We start from the raw sequence: 27,339 nt of genomic DNA on the forward strand, positions 1-27,339 counted from the left end.
TACCCTTGAGAAAACTTGTTTATGTAACACACAATGAATACCTGATCACATATGGTAAAGGACATATTAGAAAAAATAAACAACTTTTGTTTCTATTTCAAAGGCTTTAAGCCCCCTTCTTGTATTTTGCGTTCTAAAAAAGGGCCAACTGTAAAAGTTTAAGCACTTAGGATGAACGCTCAGTGAGCTGACACACCAGCTGAATAACAGTGTACTCAGGGGCACGGCACATGCGTCTGCCCAGTGTCCCACCATGCTTTCTTACCCCTCTACTACATTATACACTGCAGGGCTCTGCACAACTAGCTGGAAAAACTTTTCTGTGATTACACTCTTCTTCCCATCCTTTGCAATTGCAACATCATTCAGCTTGATCTCTCAACATCTTTAAGTTTTAATAAACTTAAAAGCTGTAGCATTCTGATCAAAAATTATCAGTGCCATCATTCGATATTATTGACACATCTTGCATAAACTTATTCTGAGGACCACGTACTAAAAATTTCTGGTTTCAAATGCCAAAGAATCACATCACTAGAAACATTAATGTAACTTTTCTTAAGCACACCTTTTTGAAAGATACGTTTGTATACAAGTGTACTTATAAACTCAAATCTAAAGGATTATTTGTTTTCCAATTTACTTCACTTGGAATGTTTTCTTTCTTTCTTCTTTTAAATGCTATAAACGTGCCATGCAGTTTTACCCCCTCTAAATTTTGTACTCTGAATTTTGCTATTTCATCTTTAACAAAGAACATGCAGACAGTCTTGGGTTTGAGGGGTTTTCAGTTTCCCTTGATTTTGAAGTATTTTTAGCAGCAGGATACAAAAGAGAGTCCTTAATCTTTTTAGTACCAGAATAAAACATCTTTTGAATCAAGATAAAATCACTACATCATGAGTGTTAATATCATTCTGTGAAAAATAATATCATATGACTAGAAAAGACCACCTTTTTAGGGAAAAATATTGTGTTAAAGTGGATTATTCTTTTAGTAGTGCAATGGAAAGGCATTCAACCTAGTCCCAGAAGAAAAACTGAAATATGCATCTAAATGGAAACACTGTGAAATGGACAGAACAAAAAAACCCCTTCAGAACTGTAAAGAACTATGTACATATGCACACACATATACACATGCATAAAACCACATATATGAAATTTTAGTTATACTTTTTTTATTTAATTTGATACATATATTTATGTATATAATTTTAAATTTCAAAATATAAGTTTGTAGCTCAAGGCTTATTTTGCAAATAAATTTTCTGCACATTTTGTGCCAGACCATATTCTAAACAGCTTTTACAAAGTGATAATGTTTCACTGACAGTGTTTTGTGTACTTCACATAAAATTAAATCTCAAACCTTGAGAAAAAGAAAGCAGAAAGCTAAGCAATACAGCATGTTGCTCTTTTTGACCCACAAATGATTATCAGTTATTTTAGAAGTTATGACAGTCTTCTCAAGTCCTTAAGGAGTCTGACACCATTGGTACAGCTTTTAACACTGCATTTATGTTTATATTACAATACAATAAAATGGCAAGATTAGTGTTCAAATTACTTGGGTATCAGATGCTTTATTGAAAATAACAGTATCACCATAAAATTTAAAAATTAGACTTCTTTGAACGTGCTAAGTAATCACTGCTACCCATGCTTCACGTGAATTAAGGGATGAATTTTGGAAGACGCCATCAATTGCAATGACTATTAGATCTGTGTCTCTAATGGAAGACTGTGTTCATCAACAGTAAACGCTACACAAATTGAGTAACCAGTGGTATGTCAGTACTTGAAAAGTCATTGTGAAATCAGTGCTATGCTAATTATTTATTATTACAACACACATGACTTCATCGTTAGAGCTCAAATTTACCGTTCTTTGTCAGGTATGAAAAAAAAGCAGAATGTAAACAACACAACCACTCTTCTCTCCTTCCTTTCCCTGCACAGTGCTACCATAAACCACAGCACCAATAGGACAGTAGTTAATTTATCTGACTATATTAGCAATTTTATCATTATTCTTTCATGGTATGTGAATTCACAGCTACATTTTCTTATTCTCTTCCTTCATTTGCTGTTCAGTTAATCAACCTTGATTCTGCATGACTAGCATCTTTAATAGCTACATGGGAAAAGAGAGTTCATTTTTAAAACAGTCGATATTTTGTAGTACTTAATTCTAGAAATGCAAAACTAAATGATGTTAATCCTCTCAGGCAAGTCTGAAAGTAGCGACATTCAAGCACGGACAAACTTCTTCACCATGTTCTAACCAAAAACTTCCATATTTTCAGTGGTGGAAGAGAAGCTTAGCAAGACTGGTAACAGGTGATAATGGTTTGGAGAAGCACTGCAACCACCACCCCCTCCCTGCCCCAGAGGAACCCCACTTAATGAGACGCATCATAAAGGCTTCAAAAACTTGAGCTGATTTTGTATTCAGTATCATGGTCAATCACACTAGAAGTCAAAGCTCAGCAGGTAAAATAGTAATCATAGAATTTGTTTTCCATTAGAAGAGGATTCTCATTCACAGATTTTTCTAACTACTCTGCCTAAAAGATTTTTTGTAAGTGTCCTACTAGAAGGATTAAATAGGTGCTTAAGAAAATACTTCAAAGATAGCAGATACTGCAATTATCCCCAATGCATAAGGAAACAAACTCCAAAAGACAATTACTAAGTATAAACTAGATGTAGTTACACATGGTGGCTAATACTGTAACCACTATACACACTTTAGAAAACACATTTTAAAAATAGGTATTAATCCATTATAAAAGAGTTTGGCAATTTAAGTAAAATTAAAAGTGATGGGCCTGCTGCTTTTAAATTATGTTCACTTCTACATTTAACCAGAAAATCTATTTCAAAGCAAATGCTCCAACTCCTAGTAACCTTCCTTGCATGAAGTGTATGCACCTGGAACAATGACAGGTAAGAAACACTTTGCAACTTCTGATGAGACTCTGAAACTCACTCTGAATTCTACTTAAAGGGAAACCTATACAAATTGTAATGTAGGCAACCACTAACTGATATGACTGAACGTTGTTTCTTTTTCTTTTTTTTAATCTCTGATGTAGCCTTGCCTCCTCTTGCACAGAAATGAAACAAAAACGTAATTCAAGAAAACCAAGCTTCAACAATGTATAGGCATGAGATGTTCCTGCTTAGTTTGACCTGCATTTTCAATACCTTCTGATGGTATATCATTTTGTTTCTAATAAATACCATTTACAATACTGAATAAACAATACACTTTAAAGTTTCCTGTGATTATGGGAAAGGTGCTTACCCAACAGAAGCACTCCGCAGAACTCCTACTTTCTTTACTGCTTTTGCTACAAAAAATTTCAGATGCTCCAGGTCAGAATGGGACCATTCTGCAATCTAATCGACTGGAATGATAGGGACCACAGAGTATCATTTGGTAATTTCCACATCAAGCCCAGTATCTAAAGATCAGGCTGTAAGACACTTGCAAACACTAGACACCATTCTCCTCTATTTCATTGTGCTTTATGCATTAGCTGAGAGCTTAATGGCATTACTACCATTAAAATGCAGTATTTTTAAGGTACCAATTTCCCATCATAAAAACTTCCTACTCTGAGCAGTTTACTAGAAAAAAAAAAATCATCAGGAATAGGCAATGTCTTCTATCAAATTAAGGCAGATTTACAGATACTATAGATAATCCCTCCAAAAAACCCCAAAATCAAGTCTCACAAGCCTCCAAGAACGAGCAGGTTTTTTTAAGAGGGTACTTGCTATGCAGACGTTGGGAAAAGATTTACCTTTTTCTCCTGGCTTCACTATCCATCTTTACCCAAAAAAAGCCAACTGCTCTGTAAACTGACCAGGTAATTAAAGGCTCCCCACGACTACTGGTCCAAGAGGATCCTGAGCACTACTTTTAAAGACAGTGGCAAGCCTGGCCAGGGATTAACATATCCAGTCTCTCTGGCAACCACTGATCCTTCTGTGATAGCAGGGAATCGAGTACAGAATGACAGTACAGTTTGGGTTAGAAGGGACCTTTTAAAATCACCTACCCCAACCCCCCTGCAATGAGCAGGGACATATTCAGCTAGATCAGGTTGCTCAGAGCCCTGTCCAACCTGACCTTGAATGGTTCCAGGGACGGGGCATCTACCACCTCTCTGGGCAACCTGTTCCAGTGTTACACCATCCTCATCATAAAAAATTTCTTCCTTATATCTAGTTTGGCTTTCTGGGCTGCAAGGGCATACCGCTGGCTCATGTGCAGCTTTTCATCCTCCAGTACCCCCAAGTCCTCCTCAGGGCTGCTTGCAATCCTTCCATCCCCAGCCTGTATTGACTGTTATCCCTAGCCAGGTGGAGGACCTTGCACTCATGAGGTTCACATGTGCCCACTTCTCAAGCCTGTGCACAAGACAGTACTTTGCCTGTCTCTTCCAGCAGTCTTGATGTGCATAGGAAGGAATTCCCTCTTCCTTCTGATTACTCTAACAGTGGACAGTTTCTTAGCTTACTGTACAGTTTATACTTGATCCACTGCCTTTCCAGTCTAACAAACACATACACTCTACTATAACAAACATCACGCAATCCGAGGTGTCATCAGGTTATGTAATGGTAATACAACCTGTTAGTAGTAAGAAACTGGAAAAAAGAGTTGTGAATAAATGAATAAATGTAAGAAGAATTTTAAAATGTGCAATGCATCACTGCACTTTTGCCAACCACCTCCAGCAGACTTCCTCAGCTACTTACAATCAACATTACCTTAAAACACTTTCTTAAAATACAGGACACAAAGATAAGAAGGTGTAGTAACTTCATTTACAAGCAATCTTGGTTTGTTTCATATTAGCAGCAAGAACACAAACAAAACTAACAGGCAAAAGAAGGTAAAGTTGTTATTATTATCATTACTATTTAGTAATAGTAATACAGCAGCACTTAAAGGCTAAAATTTGCCTGGGATTTTCCAGCGCAACAGTTTTTCATTAGAAATGCCAGTCCATTAAGGCTGAAGTGTTTTATAAGAAGAGATTGGGTTTAGCAAGTTTCGAGTTAACTTTTCTTCCCAGGCTCCTGTCAGTTTACCCAACGGGACACATGGAGTGTGAGTTTGTATAGTTCACAGCCCCGAATACAGCTTCCCCAGGTGAATCGTTGCAAACTCAGGAAGAGATTTTCCCCTATCCCCTTGGCTACAAGCTGACAATATGGTTCTGCCCTGTCCAGCCTGCAGATGGGATCCTGAAAAAATAGAAGAAACCACCCAAAGCTGTTTTCTCAGGAGAACTAGCTGTTTAAGTTCAGGAAGACAGAAAAATATAAATTTTTCTTCTTTTGTTTGTCTCATAGGAAATTTCAGTATCTAATTTTCCTCCAGATTCTCACCAAAAACCTGTGGAAATCTTTTTTCCTACAAAAGGAGATTCTGTATTCCAGTCAGCTGGTTGCAAACCAGCTTCACAATACTTTCTATGAAAATGGATGGCCAAAACCTGAAAACTTCATTAAGGTTTGCTTTTAAAATTGCCAGTGCAGATCACCCATTCTTGCCTGAGTATTCTAGGCAAATCTGGCCCAAATTTCCCATTTTATGCAGGTTTGATGTTTCTGAAATGAAATACAATATTCCTTATACCAGGAACAAGACAAGTATGAACCAGGCCCTACAACAGCTTCACATAACATCTGACTTACCCTAAATCCAGGTAAAGCTGTAAGTGGAAAACCTTCAGGTAATGCCAACATATGCAAAGCAACACTGGCCCAACACAGGCTGACAACACTACACTTTATGAAGGATAATTCGAAGTTCATTTCTCCACAGTAGAGAGCATATGGGTAGCGGAAAGAAAGGGTGGCTTGAGGATATGCCTTGAGGAAGAAACTGAAAAGAATGATATTTAGAAGGAGATTGGAAGAAACAGAAAGGAAAGACAGATGAGAAAGTGCCAAACAAAGAAAAGAAGATAAAATCAGAAAATATTGGCACACAAAAAGCAAAATCAAAAGGGAAATATATAGTGTAGTAAAACTTTCAAAAGGATTTTTTGGTAATGGAATAATGATGAAAAAAATTACAAGAAAAACACCTTTCTCTAAAGCTTAGCATAAAAAAATTGCTACAAAATGCTAAAATATCTTGTTTATCATAAAATCTCCTCCATCCTGTTTTATTAGTTTGCATAAACCTTAAGTTTATTTTCCATCTTGTGAAGTTCTGAAATCTCAATCTGTCAACAGGACTGTAGTCTCAGGCTGCTCTCAGAGTGGTAGCCATTATGCCCCCTTAAAATCTGAAAGCAAATGTGTGTCTGAATATGGGAGAGAAGAAAATTACTTTTTATTTCTTCCAATTGGGTGAAAGCGAGGAAGGAAGGAAGATACGTCCTTAGTGATCATGAGTGCCAGAAAGGTTACATGAAGGCACGGTGGATGAGAGAGACAGGTTGGCAAGCTAGCAATGTTTTAGAGAATCAGAAAAAATACAGCTTGCTGGGGTGATACCAAGATTAAACATAGGTGAATGTTTAGCAATAGAGAGACATAGTGAGGACAGAAATTTGAGAGGAAAAAAACGCAGAAAAGTATGCAGAAAAATCATAACATGAAAAGGTATAGGCCAGAAAACACTGCAAAGAAAAATCAGGGACCCTGCCAGAGAGACAACTGTCAACTAGATTGATCCAGAACCTACCCCAAGGAATAGAAGAATGGTTGATGTATGGTCAAGCTGCTGAGCAAGAAGGGAGGAAAGATTAAGAAATACCTTTTCTCTTCTGTTTCCAAATCCCAATATCCTTCAGTGTATGCTTTTTTTTTTCTCTTAGTTCTTCCACTCCTCTAACCCATCCTAGCCATGAGTAAACATTAAAAAAAAAAATCAAAGAAAATGCAATAAAATGTTAAGTTACACATCTGATCACTGCTCCTCCGTTAAGCTCTTTTCTCCTTTTTTTTTTTGAGTCAGACTTAATAAAATGCAACATTAGACTTAAAGTACAATCCAAACAATATTTTATTGAAGAGAAATATTACTGCATGTGCTGCTTTAATATTAAACTGATAGTAAGAAAGATAGAATCACCTACGTATAGCATCAAAGATCCCTCCAGTACGTTCTCTGCTTAAAGCCAACAGCATTTTCCTGGTATCACCCAGGTTCCACATATTTAAAAATGTGTATCAAAGCAAGCTGAACTTAAAGTTTGCTGGTATTGCCAGTAGGTAACTGCATTACAGAGAAGAGAAAGCATGTCTTCCTTTATCATTCTCCTCACTCATTCCTCAACTGCAGGCAGATTGTTATGGCATTCTCTGAGATCAAGAACAAACCGACTATTTACATTTACAAGACAATATTGCTTGAATCAAAGTTTCCCAACTTGTTTATTGCCCAAACTAAAAAAAAAAAGGTCTCTAGAATGCTTGAGTGTTGAAAGGTATACGCATTCATTTTATACTGTGGCTTCTCAATCACATGCCTCTTCTCTAATCAAGGTGCTACAATTATTTACTAAGTTTTTTCTATGCAAAAAAAGAAATTTCAGAGGACTGAGACATCTAAAATTGCAAATATGTACTCATCATGACCTGTGACCTTGGCATAAGTGACTGTGGACTGTAGTAACAAGATAAGAGGAAAAGCAAAACAGCTTTTTTTAAGAGAAGTATTTTGTTCATCAAAAATCTTCCAGCCAAGGAACAGTCTCCGAGTCTAGTCCAACACAAACTGTGTGACACAAAGAGACAGTTTAAAAAAAAATAAAAATCAGCCAGATAGGGACAAGGACATTAGAAAATGTTTATAGGTGATGGAAGTTCAGGGTCATTCACATTCATTAAGGTTCCAGTCCCTTTCCACTTCTCAGAGCAGACATTCACACAATGGGCTGCTCACTAATGAGCTTTCTTACCCATTACAAAAAAGAAAGTAAAGCACGGCCTTCCCACAAATACTTTTTTCTCACTTAACAGAAACTAAATATTTGTATCAGGATTTCAACATGAATTGCTACTGTTTTATTGGGAGATGTCAGTTTTTAAACTGAGAAGTTTTCATGGTCTCAATGTTTTAAACCAGTGTCTCCTGTTAACACTGCATATTATATTATCATACAGTTGCTCTGAGATTGTATGCTTGGGAGGAAGAGGTCAAGGATCCCAGATGTATTTTCACTTGAAGTACTAAAATAACACGCGGCTTGCAAGTGTAGTCTCAGTCAAGAGTTGTTAATAAGATATGATTAACAAATTAAGTTGAATGTACTTCATATGTTTTAAGTGTACATACCCACAAGAATGTAACATCCTGTCAAACATGCCAACTACTGAAACATACCAACAAGTGACCAAAGAGAAGGGCGAGTTCTACATTCTGCTGAAATAAGAAGTTAATTGTTAGAGACTAACTACTCTTACCCAATAAAAACACAATTGCAGAATTAAGGAAGTGAAAACTTTTATTCTAATTAAGCATGGACAGAGAATCTTCTGAATGAAAAACGAAAGGCTTGAGGAGTAAACTAAATCTGAACGGATTCTGTATGGTTTTAGTTCAAAGGGGAGAATGTAAATGCCCACTCAAAAGCAATCAAGACAACTTAAAACATAATGATCAACTTTGAGAAACACTTCTGTACTGGAAGGTCTCAGTTCTTCAATGGAAGTTTCTAGATATACTTCTCAAAAACACAACGAATAATATATTACAAAAACTAAACATCTGACTGCCACTTTACTGGAAAACTGCAAGTTAGCTCAATGAGACAATGGGAAGGAGGCAGAGAAAAAGCTTTCTTACACAACCTTAGCATAAATCACTTAAACATAGTCCACTCCTCATTTCTTCAGCTAAGGTATTTTACGAACAGGTTGCAATTGTGCTGTCCTCTTAGTATTTTACAAATACATGCTCAGAGATTGCTGAGTGGAGCAGGGAAAAAATTCTGACAGACTTCAGAAGTGATTGAAAGGAAACTTCACGGAAACTAGAAGGAGTTGAATAACACTTGCTAGAAACCAGCATGCCAGACCACTAACTGAAAACAAGGCTGGAAGCAAGGATCCTCCTGCTTTTCAAATTCTTACAGATTAAAGGATTTTTTTTTTTAACATGATGTATTGCTTTGATCAAAACACAGAAAGTCTAATGCCCAGAATACTTCCTATGTTTTTTTGCAAATTTGACTTCATGCTTAAGTTTGAAGTAGGTTAACTACTGATATAGAAAAGACAAATAACAGAGCAGGCTACTCTAACAGTCCACTAACACACAGTACATGACACTATCTACAGCACTGTCTACTGCACACTTTACAGCTGAACAAGGCTGCGCACATCTTTGAAAACACTTAAGTATACTATTTTGCATTTCTACTGCAGCAATGGCTAAGGAGCAGTTCCTATTCTATAATGCACTATACACCCATTATATAACATGACAAACCCTCTCTTTCGTTTGTATTTCTCAGGAATATTCTGTCAGACAAAATTCTGACAGGCCGGCAAAATAATTACTGAGAACATGAATATTCCAAGTCTGGAATGACACTGATACAACTGTATCAGCAGCAGCTGATGATAACACTGCTCTAAGAACACCTACCAACGGATGGAGCAGCAACTCTAAGATGAAAGAACAAAAGAATCGACCAAACAAAAATTCCCAATGAAATCCCCGATCACCTAATGAAAACAAAAATGTAGCTCATGAAACCTGTTTCCTACCTATGAAATAGCAGCAAACTACTGTGGTAGTCCCTCATTTCATGTTGCAGAAGTTTCTACTGCAAAGGAGACTGTAGGCTCCCAGCCCGGTCCAAAGTGTGCATGTCTGTGCACGTTTGCTTTATATCTTTTTATCTTCACTTCAAAAATATTGGAAAAAATTGATGTTGCAGAATCAAGAAATAAAAACTTAGGAAACATCACACCCCCATGCAACCTTTTCATTTACTTTCCTTCCAGTGGGTTTTGTGATACAATCTTTAATATAACCTGCTTGCTTTTCCAGCTCATTTGAAGTACAAGATAATACAAAGAAAAGCCTGAAACTACGTATTTGCCATTTTCAAATTCTGCCTGAATTTGCAACTTATACAATAAATTTAATATTAAATATTCTCATAGCTTTCTAGAGCAACCACCTTTCAAAAGGTGTCAACAGTCACTCTGGAAAGACATCATGGGTCACCAAGCTCTCAAAGCAATTTAAATAGTCATGGGGAGAAGCAGAATTTTTTCTTTTTTTTCCAAATGACGATTTCAAACAAGTGCTCTCCTCTCTTTGCGACAGTATCGCTAAAGTTCAAACAAATTTTTTCAAGTGTTTATTATATAAATGATTTATCACTTTTTCTTAGGGAATGAGACTGTGTTTTCAGCTCAGAAGATAAGTATTCAGAAAAGCCACTAAGTACTGAAAGTTGGAAAATCAGATGTTATGAAACTTAACTGCCAAAGTCACGCTGTTCCACAAAAGTTAGTTAACACAATAGCATCTTTCCATTTTGAGAAACAGGGTACTTGATGTCAAAATATTAAAACCATCTGATAACTAATAGCACAGATTTGGTATTAAAAAGAAGATCTAAGTCTCCGGGTAAATCTTCCTGTGAAAGCATTTATTGATCTTTCCTTCACAGCACCATTCACCATTTCTGTAAAGCAATACTTTTGAGAATGGTGATGTAAGCAATGAATAAGTCACAATGACAAGTGGGTAATAAATAATGACTGACAGACTTTCCCTAAGAACACAGGACTGGTCTCCAAAGGATAAGGGTAACCCTAAACATGGCAAAAAGGGTTCTTGCAGCAAAAAAAAAATCAAAATTTGTGGAAATCTGTAATGGTCTTAGGAAAGTTAAGGAATGTGAAAGAGAAAAGAATAACTGGACTTTATACAACAAACTAGCAGAATGAAACATGACTACATGAACAGGAAAGACTAATAAATTAATCCCAGCAATTATAAACCAACAGTTACCTAGCTCTGTAAAAATCACAAACGTTACAGGTTAAAGTCAAGTTCCACAAAACACTATTTATCTATACATATTAATCTTTTCTTTGTGCTGGTACACTGGCCAGGAAACACAAAAGCTGAAGAAAGCCAAGACAACAAAGTTATGCCAGGTAGTTTAATGCAGGTGCTTGGATGACATACTCTGTAATAAACTGTGCCTTCCTGAAATACCACGGTATTAATGTTTTGGATACCAAAAGCACATTAAAAAAAAAAAAAGGCCAAAAAACCACCAAATACAGTATGTCGTACAACTTATCAAATCACTGTGTAAGCAGAACAGAAGAAGAAAAAAAAATAGGGTTATGGATAACAGAGAAGACAGCAAAACAAGATGCCTAAGGAATGTAGATCAAACAGGTCCATACGAAAATACTTCAAAGGAAGAGTGTCCATTTGTTTTTAGTCCCTAACTCCTCAGTATCTACTGACACTTCACAGCCATTTTGAGAATATTATCTATACTTCTTATAGTTATTAAAACAGACATGCCATCAAGTAACCAAGTAAAACCTAAATACTAATTTTTTCTTCAAAAATATTATGCCATCAAAGATTCTCTCTCATGTGACCAAGTTCCATAGAAAGAAAGAATATCTTAAAAGCAGAAGAAAAAATGTCTTTAAAAGAACATCTTCATTAGAAGATGTTCTTCATTTAGTAATAAAGCTCTTTATTTAGTAATAAAGACCACCCTGGGGTCATAAACAAAGATCCTTATAAATGTTTCCAGTAAGAAAAGTCAGTATCTCTTTTGTTATGTCAAATAACGTTCCATTTTAGATTGCAATATTTATTTTTCTTCTTAAAACTAGCATTATAGAGCAGGTAGCTGCTAACCAAGTAAATCGGAATAGATACGTATTATTTTCTATACAAAAGACATTCCCAACATTCAGTCCATCTTTTGGTATTTCAGAGTTAAAGAAATACTGGAAATTAAAATTAAGATGCCCTTCAGAAAGACCCTCAACTACCCTGCACCGACTCAGATTATATGAAAGGACACTTGAAAATTATTTAGTGATCATTCTTAAGCAAGTTACTTGAAAACAAGTACTTTAAACTACAGATTTACCTTAAACATATATTCTCCTTCATTAAATATCTCAGACAGGGATCACATAATCCAACCAGATGAAAAGAAGTATGGTATTTTGGGGGAGATAATGATTGTAGGATGGGGTAAAATCATCACTGACATTTTAACTAAAAAGAGAAAATAAGTGGACTAAACAGGATATTTCCTATGAGCATCTGCAGTGGCTGCTCTGTCACTTCTGTGGTCTTGGTAAATTATGCCAGCTCCCAGTAGACAGAAAAGCACTAATTCATCATCTCCAATAATATAATGTACATTTATCTCTATTTTAATTATGTTGAACCTTAATTTGCTAGTTTCATTGCATGAAAATACACCTTACTCATTTTTTTTCAAATAGACAGCATCTTATCTGTCTCAAAGGTTCCAGTTTAAAATTAAATCCTTCTCTCATTGCCAACCAGGTCACACTTATAACAAATCACCCGTATTTGTTTTCTTTCTTCATCAAAATATTATTTAAATTAAGAATTCCTTTCTAAGCAAAATTCACACTAATCTGAATGACAGATTTGTCTAAAAGAGAGTAAACTGTGATGAAGTTCCATTGAAAAGATTAAAATCATATGTAAAGTAACTATACTCAATTTCTACCCTTTCTTCATGAAGCAAACTTTCAAGATAACTTTAAAAGTTGTAACAATCTATGGTTTGGCCATACCGATGGAGAAAAAAAAAATACAACAACAAAAACCCAAACTTGTTTTACCATTATATTTACCTACATGCATGAAGATGGTCACTAACAAAAATGAAACAATGCCCCTCCCCAATATTTAAGATTAACAGTAATTATGTCATCAGTGCAAGAATTAAGCTTGATTCAGAGTTTCAGTTATATTTAGAGTGAAGTCATTTTGACCAAATTTAACTTGTTTTTTTTTCCAGTAGCATAATAGTTGCTTTACTGAAAAAACATGGGTCACCTTTTTAACATCTGTAATCTTTTTATGTTAATGGACAGTAAATATGGGGTATTTTCTGGATTAGCCAGTGCACATTATGCCATAATTGTTGCTTCTTCCAACAACATTTCAGTGTATAAAATCTCATGGTAAAAAGTAAAGACGCCATATGACTAGAGGCTAGAGATTACCCATAAAACAGACAAAAAAACCCAAAACTTTTACACACTACATTCCTGAAGCATCTCACCTCTTAATTTAATTTTAAATTAGTCTTCATCATCATTTATTACCAGATCTCAAATACTGCAGGAAGTGTTTTATGATGTACTATCTACTCCACCAAAATTCTTATCACTTGTCACACAGAAAAAGTGGTCTTCAGAACTAGAAAGCTGGTGCATTTATCTACCTACTGTTCCAAATGAACTAAGGCATGTGGGCAGTCATGTTTTACAAAAATCATTAGAGATACAGGAAAGTTTTGAATATCCATCAATGGTTACACCATTAACTGTAATTTACTGCAATGACTTATGATTTTCATTTCATAGAAGTGCATTAAGAGTGTGTTCTACACATACATTAACACTCCCCATCATAAAATAAAGCCATTTAAGTTTTCACAGAGTGACTTTTATGATGCTGTTACAGAAGAAACTAATTGTAGTTCAAGCATTCATTTTTTTAAAAGGTCATGCTTTTTTACTGTAGTTTATAATATTTAAACGGCAGCATGGTTGTGAATGTGCACGTATGCGAATGCGGGGAACATGTGTGGACACTGAACCTGTCCAACAAGTTCTGCAGAAAACACAGAATAAAAAGTTATTTGCATATTAAGATATGGTAAAAGAGAAATCTAAATTGTAAATGAGTTTTGGAGACAAATCAATGCTAATAAACAACAATTACTTCTGTCACTGTATGAATTAAAACAACATCACTAATAAAGCCTAGGTGTTCTGCTGGAGAGCATGTCTTCAGTCCCTGGCAGATCATGCAAGACCTAGTTTAGGAGAAGCAGCAAACACAAAGGAAGTAAGCTTAAAATTATTTTGTTTTGAAGCTCCACTTCAAACAAAAACTTCAGGAAAGTCTACACAGAAAATCCCATCTCCTTTTAATGACTGCCCTGAATGCCTGATAAAATTTCAGATTTTCACTAGATAATGACAAGAGCACTTATAAACCCAAAAGATTACTCAGAAGAGTCTCTTTGTTCCCTTTCTTGCATGTAAAACAGTGAAAAATCAAAATGTTTCCTTAAGAAAAAAAAAGGGCTTTTGTTTGAGCTAAAAATAAGTCTAAACATCCTGTTCTTTACCTGAATGCTCAAAACCAGCTGTAGGTAGTAACCACGTAGGGAGAAACTACAGAGGGCACTGTTGTATCAGTTATCAAGAGTTACAATGGTGACAGGGCCCAAGAACAGAAGACTGTCAGGAAAATAAATAACTAACTAAAGAAAGAATCCGGAGTTAGAAGAGCATGCAAATGCACTAAACCTAAAACAATAATAAGGCAAAAAGACAGAAGCTGTATTTCTGAAGAAAAATGGACTGAAAAAAAGTTCACATAACAGACTGTCAGGCCGATAGGAACACTGCGGCGCACACATTTGGCATTTTCCTTTGTAGTGCTTTCCATGGAAAAGGTAACTAATCATAGCGCCGCCTTATCCTTTGCAAACAGCAACCTATTACTGGAATCTCACTCATAATCAATATGAAAATGAGTGATGACGGTTATGCAATTCTTCCACAGGCAGAATTTATCAACAGAAGGAATATCTCCATACCGTACAATCCTTTTACAGTGTAAAAGGCCAGTTCTGTTTTATTCCTTTTCATAATGACAGTTACAAATCAATCATTTCTACTTTGAAAAAGGTAACATCGGTGCAATATAAACCAAATGAAAACCCCAGCCTTTCCAGGAGAATTACCTTTAGATATACTGATCACAACGTGTCCACCTGAAAAATAATGTAAACATGCAATTGCTGCATGTATGACACTCATATCAAAGGGGGATGTGTGTTAAATAAGTCAGCTTAAATAACTTAGTGATTGTATAAGAAAACAAAATGATTTTTACACAAAGAATGAAGCTTCAGAGGTAAAAATATTTATGAAGACAAATTTGATAAATGTTTTTCTGTGCATTTGTATGAAAGCTCGCCTGTCCTTGATTGTATTTTATTAGAACTAGCACCAATTACACTTCATTAAACACTAATAAATTTTAAAGCATATATTACCGCTGCCTAATGAGAAGTGTAAATAATATAATGCAGCCAGTCACCTCAGCACAGAATAAGATAATTCATTTTTCATATTTTTCATTTTTATCCTTAAAAAGCATGCTGAAAATAACAAGTAAAAGACCAAGGTACTGAAATAAGATAGGGATAGTACCATCCATTTAAATGAAACTGGAGAGAAGAAAGGTGTTGCTCTTTTTCACCAATGTGGTGGCAAAACCCACAAGCAGCATGTTTTACAGTACTACAGCAAAAAAACATAGGACTTTTATGAAAATTGACTCAAATTCACATTTGAAGAGAAAAGGCTACACAGAAGGTATTTTCAAATTAAGTTAGGCAATAACTTCATAATAAACCAAAGAAAAAAATGTTAACAGAGAAGATGCTCAAGCAAACAAAACATGCACCAGAAAATTGTGTACAGCTCTGTGAATGAATGAACAGAACAAACTTAATCAAAACCACTGACGGTGGATACTTGCTCACATACACGTGCGTAAGAACTGTGATGGTAACTGTGGAGAAACTGTGTCCCTAAGCATGCAAGGAAAGACAAAAGGAAGACCATGAAAGGCAACTGCCACAGAAAATGAAAACCCAATATCTTTTTTTTCCATTGCAAAACCAGACAACACAAATATATTTACCAATTAAGACCCCAGTTCCTTCACAGACACCAAGACCTGGAATTCCTTCTAAGCAATTTAAGTAATTGCTTCAAGGAACTTGTTAATAGCAGATAAATAAAAACAAAAAATAATATGCACTGCAGAAATTGGTTTCATCCAGGTTTTGCCATCTTTGGCTTTCAAACAGGCCCTGTACGTGCAATGTTAAGTAGAAAGGTTCACTAAATTTCAAATTCATATATATTCTGTCTTTAGCCTAATTCTGTTTCTAAATCAAAATTATTTTAAAATTGCTAAACATACCATCAGTCTAGTAATCTGTTTAGCTCTTGTTTTTTTATTAGTGTTGTTTCTAGCAGTCTAGTTTTGCTGAAATAAAGACTCATTTCATTGTTTCCAGGTATTAATAAAATTTCACTAGTATTACTTTTACACTCCTTTTGAAGTGTATTCGATTGTAGGCAGGCAGGTTGCATGCATGTAAACAAAACTAACAGTTTGTTGATACACAGTATTTATAAAAGAAATGCATATTAACCTACTAAATACGCACTACGATACTAGCTAAAACAGGTGAAGCTCTCAAGATACATACTTGTTCTATGTAAAACTTAACTGCATTTTAACTCAGAAATGTTGTAGTTCATTCCTACAGACGTGCAATTGGATCCAAATGGGGCTGTTACTGAGGCTGTTGAGTCTATGCATGTCACTTAAATAAAATTCAAACCACAAAAAGTTTTGATAACATTTACAAAATTGACTTAAACATCTTAATGTATTTTTCCATTTAACTACAATACTGAATGCCAAAATGTTAATGGATAACTCTCTAAATATTCAAGTTATTTAACAAGATATTTGAGGTTCCTTTCTCCCCATGCAATACAGCACATTAAAACCAATTTTACTATCGTAATTTATTCAAAGCTTGATTATGAGCAATAGCTGCAAGAAGAAATACAGCATTGTTGATTCATATACAAGCATTTCACTTAACTACATTGGATAATAGCAGTGCTCCTAAAGGAGTATAAAAGCAAAGTGATTAGAAGTCATTACTGTTAATTAGCATCCACTTTACATCGACAGGGATGAACCTTTTCTGTGCTGAAAAAATGGAAAGCTTTTATCTGAAAGTCTGCCAAACCTGGTCAAGGTAGGCACTGAAATAAAATGTCAGTGACCAGTAAGTTGAATTCAAAACAACAATAACAAAAAAGCAAAACAAAATCTAAGGATGTATCATCATCCAATTACTGAGATTCAGTTTTTAAACAGGAAAAGGTTTGAAGGGAATGAGTAAAACTGGAAACTCATACTTCACATTCTGCAATCTCACTGATAAAAGGAGGAAATGTGTGTTTATCAAACTTGCTGTGAGTGCACAGTTCATTTGGCGTCCTGTAAACAATGCCTGGCTGCCCGTTTCCAAATGCACGTGAGAATCCTGCAACCCAGAACATCATATTCAGCAGGCAAGGTCACAGTAGAGATGCCCTGGAAATGGGAAATTAGGAAAACCTGGCAATCAGAGGTTTAAAGCTGACCAGAACAAGCCCTCGGGCTTGCTTACCATTTTTCACTACCAGCCTGACTGTCTCTGCTTATTCAATATTAACACAACAAGACCGAAAGCGAGTGAAAACAACTCCACACACCTAACAGGGAGAAATACAGTGACTTTTTTGTTTACATAAAGCTCAACATTTCTCACGGTAAGAAACTACCTCGAAGATGTTGCCCAAGATCCCCTTATGGAAAAAAAATTGACCCTGAACAATTCAGATGAGACATGGAGAATGACAGGCATCCTGTTGATTAAAAAATTTCCTTGTTCCCATCTCATTTTAAATTCAAACTAAAAAAAAAAAACCAACCAAACCTAAACAAACCCTGTCTTGTGAATGGAACAAGATACATAATTATTTTTACACTGCTTAAAGCACTGCCAACTACGCAATTACTTCTTACCCTCTTCCCTTAATTCACACTCTTATGCACTGCTGATGACAGTGGTCATCCCCTAGCTGGAAGACGCTATAGAGCTCCACTCCAGAATTAATTAAAAGAAATAATAACAAGTCCATTAAAAAAAAAATCATGTTCAATGATGAGCACAAAGGGACAATTCAAATTCTCACAGATAAAAATCAAGCCATTATAAAAAGGTAGAGGAACTTAGTCTATGCCACATGAAAAACCACTGCAAATATTTTGTCTCAAAAAAAAAAAAACCTCCATTACGAAGAAGCACTGTTATTTGTTTTTTGTCAGTGTAGGTAGCCATTTCATACAATTTCTAAAAGTTCACATTTAACTTTCGTGTCTAAAGGCAAAAAGAAATGTGCTAAGAGATAGAGCCTCCAAATGTTAATCTAATCAACGTGAGTAGCAGAGGTCCCAAAAAATAAATTCCATTGTTTTATCTATCACTGTTCCCCCTAAACAGGCACTGAAGATTTTTTTAGGATGTTTTTTTCAATACTGATGTTATAATATCACTTGCTGTACATAAATTCTATGTTTCATCTACCAAATTATATATAAAATTAGTCTATCTAAATATCAAGGGCACAGTATTCTTGATTTGCAATAATCTTAAAATACAGGGGAAAAAATTAAGAAGTGATTATTTTGGAAATTCAGTGTAATGACAAATACCTCTTCATATAATTTAATCTTTTTCAATGGTGTTGATAAATATACCTTTGAGGAATTAGTCTACACATCTACAAATAATTCAAAATCGTAATAGGGAAAATATCAGATTTTCTTCAACTGAAAACATGGCAAATGATGACTAGACCAGAACAGTTCTACACACTTCTGAACTTCCTGAATCCCATCAGTGAGAGAGGGAAGCTACCTACCTTTTTCTGAACTTATAAACAGCAAAAATAGTTTTGGGAACAGCATGCTGAGATCCTCTGATTACAGATTCTTGGAAGTCATTCAGGATTCCATAACTCATAATATTTAGATCTTTAAGACTCCTACGAAAATCTGCAAACCTTATTTGTATGAGTCAATGGTACGTTACTAGCCCTTATCATGTAAATGTTAGCACTGAAGTCACAGGGACTACTGAGAGCTGATTAAAATGGACACCTAACAGCCAAACTACTATTTCTAAATACTTTTTCTTTTAAACACACTTTATAACATTGAAGAGAGTGAAGCAATGCCTCCAGTAGAATACTATGTTACATTTACTCATGTATTTTTCCTGATGGGAGCATCTAGACGTTTGGCTGTACAAAAGCCACAGAAAGTCAGTCGTCAGACTGAATCCAAGAACTCATTTTACCCATTGGCCACAGCAGCTAAATTCTGGAGAAGGGTGAAAGGAAGACTGTTTCCTTAGCATGGAAGACTACAAGCAATAACAAGAAATTGAAAGCTTTATCTTCTGTGAGGGAATTAATCCCTATCCAAAGGCCACATAATAAGCTTGTACTTCTTCCATTCATCTCAAACCCTGAAGAACTGTTTCCTGAAAAACTCCAAGTTTTAGGGAGTTTCACTGAATAGTGATAGGACCTAAGCTACCTCTATTCCACCTGAAACTGCACAGCCAAAGTACTTTGTCTAAGACAAAAGATAATCTTAAATAACATCTAAAATTACACAGCTTTTATATTTTTAACTCTCAGACAGGAATACTTTCTGTATTCAGTAAACATCAGTCTGGGTCCATTTCAAAAATCATGACGTTGTCCTTAAAAAATAACTACTAAATACAGGATTCACACTGTATTAATAGGCTCACTGTTGCTGAAACTAAAAACCATGTTACTTATTCTTAGTGACCGAGTTACAAGATCATTGCTCTAAAATGTGACAATATTTCAGAAAATAAATTTTCTTTCTTTCCCCTTCCACATTACTGACAAAATGAAACAGTGCCACAAGCAAAGGGTATTGCTATTCAAAATATTTCACACATCCAATATATTAAATATCAATTCTTATTTTTGATGATCAGTGGGTGATACAATAATTAATAATCCTTCAGTCCTGAGATCCAATACATTAATTTCTTTCAAGTGTATTCTCTGGTTTTCTGTAAGTTTGCATGTTCTGAAACAACAAAGTGCACCACAAAAAGACCTCTGACAGAAATAACATGCTAAAACTGAAAATCCACTGAACATCAACTTGCATGCTTTATAATAAACATGGGGAAATATATTACAAAGAAACTGTAAAAACAATAAATTTTTGAAATAATTTTTAAAAACTCAACTTACGAAAAATGTTATTGAAAAAGATGAAAAAATGCTAGCAGAAAAGAAAGTTTTTAACAAATTCAAGAATTTTACAAACTACTCCAGCAGTGGAAACTTACCAAATAAAGGCAAAGCCTTCACAGAGCAAAGGATATAACGCAAGAAACTTGGACAGAACTGTCTACTGAAACCCAGAACTGAAATAAATTATCTTGCATTGGTTTGTACGTCTGGAAGCTGCTACAACCACTGCCTTAAACCAAAGTTTAGCCTAGTTCCATAATACAGAAAACAACCCAAAATTCAACCCATATAACACCACTTCTGTATGTGCTTGCATAAAACACCAATGTATTATTTGGACAAGATCGTAATTACATTGAAAAGTGGAGAAAGCAGTTACATATGGCTATATTGAGACATATGTTGTAGGAAAGTTTCATAAAAGAACCTCCATGCTCCAGTCTTTCCAATCACTACAGGGAAATAAACACAGTTTTCACACACGTTTCCTGGTTTCAAACACAGTGCCATGATAAAACCCTGAAGGATAATTCAGATAACTGAGAAACCCTAGTGCTTACATGCTTTCCTAGAAAAATCTCCAATACGCCAAGCGACAAACACAGATAGACAAGGGTATTGGCAATCCCTATTCAGTATCGTGGAGAGCAGATTAAATTATTCCTTAGAGTTCAAGATTTACATGTCTCACAAAGTAAATATTCTACTGTCAGGTGAGGACTGCACAGTAAGATACATTTAGACATCATATAAATACTCTGATATGTTTTAGACTATATACTGAATGCATAGTCTAAAACAGGGCATTAGGCAACTAAAAAATAAATTTCCTTCATACCTATCAATCGTCTGGGTTTGTGACAATAAAAGTAGCAGGTTTACAATCATTGGCAGTCACTATCACTTTTGAGACCCGTGAACTAGAACAGGACTGGCATCCTGGGTTTCCTGACACTGCAGGGGAATATTTAACTTTTTATAAATCTTCTTTCTCATAGCATTATTTTTCAAAACATCAAACACTTTTGAATTCATACTGTTTTTTCAAATGTGTTTGGTTTTAACTTTTCACTAAAGAAGTATCTGGAACACAAGAATTCTTTACAAACAGAAAGCGAGGCATACTGTGTGATTTTGATCTAGACACACCTTTCCTGTATTCTTGGTCCCAAAACATTTGACAGAAAAACAGAGCTATGTTAGGTTGACCAGTGTTTTGAAATTATGTCCGCTTAAGGATGCATTTTGACAAGGCTTCCGCAGAATTCCTTCCCTCCCTTCAACAGAAAGCAAATTTAGCTCTCTGTTTGAAACTATTAGCATCTGTGGGAAAAAAATCCTAAAGCAAAATCCTCAGTGATTAAGACTTACATAGTAAAGCTACAAAACTGCAGTTATAAAACAATGTGAAAAAATTTTCAAAGCTACTGCTAACACACAAAAGAAAAATGTTCATGTCTTTTTCTTAAAACCAAAAAACCCAAAGACTTACAGCTGCTGTATTTTATGTCACCCTGACAATTTTGCAATTATTCATCAGAATACGCAAGACTCCTAGTGAAACTTTTGCATCAGAATTTCAGATAGGTCTGACTGTAAAGATATGGTTATCCAAAGTCTAACATAAAGGCAGCATACTGTTAATATTTATGTCTTTAAAATATCATAAAGTAGAATTAATATTTCTATACAAGAAGCAAATAGTTTTTTAGTTCTTGATAACATCTCTTTCAACTATAGTTATAATTATAATGTAAAAACTTCCAAAGCAAAAGTTGTCAAGGTTTAACATTAGCATTAATTTATGTCAGGCATCCATTTCTCCAAAGACAGCAAGAATCGAAAAGGAAGTATCATCTTAATTGCCACTAAACTGCCCATTTTTAATTACATTGATGAGAAATTTATTATCTTACAGATAATAAAAAATGGCAGAAAGGTGTTAGTATGCAGCTTTAAGAGACAGCATATACTAGTCCTTCTAATTTCTAATGCTATCATGGTTCAAAAATAATTTAAAGCTGCTGTACCATATTTCTCTCAATTCCTGTACTGCATGATATGCACATTCCATTTAAAACCTCTGTGAAGCACTCTAGAGCATAATCATAGAATCAGAGAATCATTTAGGTTGGAAAAGACCCTTAAGATCATCAAGTCCAATCACAAACCTAACACTGCCAGTTCCACCACTGAACCAGGTCCCTAAATGCCATGTCTACATGTCTCTTAAATACCTCCAGGGATAATGACTTAACCGCTTCCCTGGGCAGCCTGTTCCAATGCTTGACAACCTTTTCAGTGAAGAAATTTTTCCTAATATCTAATCTAAACCTCCCCTGGCACAGATTCACATCATACAGCCTACATGCACTGTTCTCCTGTTTCAGTCTCATACTCCAACACAGGTGTATGATCTCTATTTGACTTTAAAGGAAAATTATTTTCCTGACAAAAATGTCTAGAAGATGTAACATTTGACTCCAACACAGTTCAGAAAGCACTCTGCACTCAAACCACATTCTTAGGTCTCATCTGCAAGTTAAGTTTTTTTAAGCTGAAGAAAGAATACGCCTGAAGCTTTTAGGTTCGTGAATCTCAATTCCCATTTTAATGGAGGAAAGAGGGCTAGAAAATGTTCAGTACCTGAACTGAAGACTACAGATATCTTTAGCTAAAGTTTCAGAAAGTAGTCTACCCATTTGATCAATAAAATTAAATGTGTATTTACTTTTAAAAAAATATCAATTAATATGTTTTTCTGAACATTGTATGGTTTTAGTTCTGTGCACTGAAGTCATCAACATAATTAATGGGAACAGACATAGCATGTTCACTCAAACTTTGTGTAAAACCTCTGGAGTCAATGGGAGGTTTTCTATTTATTTCAATAAGATCTGATTTAATTTCAGTGGAAAATAAAGTACTACATGAAACATTTTGGAAAAGAACTAAGAATAAGTTTCAAGTGCTAGGAAATACACTCATTAGCTCCCTTTAATTGGTTTTACAGCTAAAAAGGATCGATATATGTTACTGCTATTATGTGATACATTAGAATATAGCTACAGGGCTACCAGAATCAAAACTATCATTGTAAAATACTCTGTAACACTTTGTGAATGATCTGCAACATACAGATAAGTAACAGATTCTGGTTTAGAGAGCATAAGTGTACACAAATGGAAATGTCTAGACATTAGTTTTGATACATTGATAAATGCACAAAACCCAGAAAGACCTCTCATTCCAGGAAGCAAAAAATGAATTATTTTAAATATGAAACTACATAAGCATTCTATCTACAGATAATTTTCACAATGATGTTTTTGTGGTATATACTGAGCACCTGTTGCAAGTGTTTTTATTAAATAGGAACAAGGTTTGGGCTTGAAGCGGGGACCAATAAATATGATTTACATTGGGGAAAAAGGAATGAAGTTATGATATATATTTACAGTGGAAGGAAGAACAAAGAAACAGAAATAAAACTTGGAAAAGTGTTCAATATTTTTCTGAAAGTTTTCCTTAAATACCTAAGTGGAACATTTACGTAATTTCATAAATGAGCTACGAAATATAGTTGTCCCCAATTATTGAATTACTTTCATTCAGCATACCTTAACAAGTTTCATGAGGTGGTAAAGGTCTTCAACCTCATCTTCCTCACACATAGTATACACTCTTCCAGTATTTATACTGGTACCCTTTATGAAACCACGATAGAGTGGCAAATCCAGTGCATCAGCATATAGATCAATTGCATGGTGTCCTACTGTCTGGTACATATAGCTGTCCAATTCATCAGTCTGCCCTGCCACAATTAAAAAACAATCATATTAGGTACATTATTTCAACAACTACAGACAACCACAAAACTACAAAGCACTGAGAAAATCTGAATGTTAATATTTTTCAGTTCACAAATAGATGTTTGGTGACAATACCTCAATAAATGTGGAAAGAAACAAAAAATAGATTTCTCTACCCAACAGACGTATGGAGAGGAAGACATCTGTCACAAACATGTTGCCTATTTGGAAATTGTGCTGTCTATTTCTTCTTTAGTATTCCTCCCTGCTTCATCCAAAAATCTCATAACAGTCCAACTCTGCTCCTATTTATATGGTAATTTTAATAGGAACACAGTTCAAAGGCACAAACCCAGACACATTTCAACATACTCGGAGCAAGAAATTTGGAATGCACTTTCCAAATTTCCAAAAAGTTTACTGCTACAATTGTTATTATGGTCATCAAGAAAGAAGATGAGATTATTTCTGCTTTAAGTAGAATAAAAGTAGATGACTACAATGTTTTTGATATTGCTTAATATACAAAAAGAAAAGGAAATATGTTATAATATCCAGGCGTTTTCTACCTACCTTCACTTAATTTAAAAATTAAGCTCAAAATGAAATCAACTCTTTGTTGCTATTTCCTTAACCAGGAGAAAAATTTAACTGAATTTTCTTACAAGCAGTTTATTGCTAGCATAAATGAAAAAAACAGCTAAAAAGCAGGCATCAAGGATTAGAATTAAATCTCAAACTATATAATAAACCATTTAGACATAAAATCTTTCAGATTTTTTTTAAACAGATTGATAAAGTAATACATCACTACTGGTGAAATCTCCACTTTTATTACTAAAAGCTAGTACAGTTCACTATTTTAATGCTAATTTGTAATACTGGAACCTCTCTTAATTTACACAGACACATGAAGCACCTCTCCTGCATACCTATGTAACACATCTTGCAAAGAGAAAGGTCTGTAATATTATCGATAACTAATTTGTGATGTAACAATTAGGTCACACCACATTTGATCCCATAAAACAGATACATTTTTGCTCAAAATAGGCAAATCCAAACCCATAATCACAACTAACCAACCTAGCCCAGAAGAGCTGATTTAAAAGAAAACTCAATGTTTTTCAACATCCATGAATATGACAAGGTCTTTAAATTGATATTCAGTTCAGAATACACAGTTTCTTTATTAATGGAGACTCTCCAGGCAACAGTGGTAAGAAATAAAACAAAAAGAATGGCATAGAATCCGCTATTGCCTGAAGCACCTCAATTAACTTCCACAAAATTTCCAACTACACATTTAAGAAGAGCATTTTATGATTTTAATGACAATATTCTTCAGTTGTGATGTGGACAAATTTGTTTAAAGACAACATATTTCAATAAGATCAGAGATGATCATGCTCTGCATACCCAGAAAATAACTTGTTCCTGCACTCCCTAGCATTTTCCAGTTCCGTCCATGACTCATTAGTGATGGCAGCTCCCTTTCTCCTTCACTTTCTGTGTATCTTCCTACTATACACTAACCACATATCATCCTTAATTGTTTAACATATGTTGAACAGTTAACCTATGTTCACATACTTTTAACATTTTCCCCTTCCAACTGGGAAACAACTGACTTCCTTTTCAAGTCGCACTTGAAGTTCATTTTATGCTCTAGTCCACCACAGACTCTCCCATTCTCTTTCACGGAAATAAGTCTAGGTGCAGCCTATGAGGAACCAATCAGAAAACTGGTCCAAGCTAAAAGGAAGGAAAAAGAAGCACAACAAGGTGAATTCCAACCGAGATCAGTTCCTCAATTCAGTTCACAAATGCTGGGATAGAATAATGGAGGACAATACACAAGGCTAAAAATGAATAAACAGCTCCAAAACTGCATATTTTTTGGCACCTCGAATGGTTTATGGTAGTTTAAAGCATTTCCAGAAATACCACCTTTTACTCCTCTAACATTTTTTCTATTTGTACTACTGAACTCACACAATCTCTTTTGTTTACCAGGAATATTTGTATTCTCCCTTTTTCAAATTGTGTAAGCCTTTCTTTTACTGCTCTTCATCTTTGACTGCTTTTTTTTCCCCCCTTTGAGGAAAAATACATTTAATACGTTTCCATAGCATTTTTTTTTCTACTTCTTTTAAGTTTTCTAGATTGCCCTTCAGTGTACAAAACTATATAAAAATACATAAAGGAACTTCATTCAGGCACAGCTGTGCCTTCATTGTTTCTAATATATATATATATATATAAAATTATCCTATAAGAAATGTGGCTTTCATACCTGTGTTTTCTGCAGGTCTTAAATTGGCTAGAGCAACAATCTGATGCCCAGCAGCAACACACTGCATCATATTGTAACAGCTGTCCTTCCCACCACTGTAAGAAAAAGAAAATAGTTGCAATTACTGATAACATTTTAGCCCCTTATGACTTCTGCCCAGCTACTTAAAAATGAATATCATCAGCGCTGGGTATAAAGTTTTGAAATGGAAAAAAAAAAAGATCGCAAAATATCAGCAGTAGGAAAAGGATGATTTCACCATACTTTTACTACATACATATACTGCCTACATACAGTATCCATAAAGCACATATCCAGTTCTGTATCTTTTTATTAATCTGAGAAGTTCCACAAAGAACAGCCACTTACACTGGAATCCCTTCAGAACAAGGACTGTCTTCTACTCCAGAGAGTAATTACTCCGTACTTATTACTACAGAATTTGGGTTTAAAAACAATATCTGCTGGAGGTAGTTGCGAGCATTATCAATCTTTTTAAATGAAGACTGTCATGCTAAGAATAACATTCATCCTTCATGGGATACTTTTCGTTAAAGTTTCAACATTTTAAACGTACTTCCCATTCTCAAAAGCTGTAATTCTTACAGGCAGCAGACTCAGTTGATACTGCATTGAACATACACATTTTTTACTACATATAACTGCAAATAAAAATAATTACTGCTGATTGCAAAAATAAATAGAAACACAAACAGAACTACATTCTTCTCTGAGGCCAAGATATGATACTCTAACACAAACACTACAATTAACTTTGACATTCAATCAAGAGCTACTGGAACATTTTCCACTATCAGTGAGGAAAGAAATCTGTTCTCCCGGTGTAACTGAAGTACAGTCTTTTTCATGGATTTTAATAACTATCAAAAGAAATATTACAGTCTAGCAATAAAACTAAGTCTGTAGAACACACTCTGCTTACAAAATCCACGTTTAGACTCACGGCCTTCAAACAACAACTGCAGGGGGAGATTCCGTGCAGCTTCTTTAAATGCC

At 35.0% G+C, this 27,339-nt stretch overlaps 1 protein-coding gene across 1 annotated transcript in view; it reads right to left on the reverse strand.

Annotated features, from left to right (window-relative positions):
* The window catches only part of DPH6 (diphthamine biosynthesis 6), a gene marked incomplete at its 3' end in the record, with an annotated part of 131,776 nt that extends 105,363 nt beyond the window's left edge, over window positions 1–26,413 (reverse strand). Inside the window, exons 1-2 of the mRNA XM_010078000.1 lie at window positions 26,323–26,413; window positions 23,835–24,028 (exon numbers count right to left, since the gene is read on the reverse strand). Of these exons, the coding sequence (XP_010076302.1) occupies window positions 23,835–24,028; window positions 26,323–26,392 (264 nt within the window). The remainder of the gene's footprint in view (window positions 1–23,834; window positions 24,029–26,322) is intronic.
* Window positions 26,414–27,339: the final 926 nt, after the last annotated feature.

This window comes from Pterocles gutturalis, unplaced genomic scaffold (assembly GCF_000699245.1).
Source record: "Pterocles gutturalis isolate BGI_N339 unplaced genomic scaffold, ASM69924v1 scaffold23313, whole genome shotgun sequence".
In the NCBI taxonomy this organism is placed as follows: domain Eukaryota; kingdom Metazoa; phylum Chordata; class Aves; order Pterocliformes; family Pteroclidae; genus Pterocles; species Pterocles gutturalis.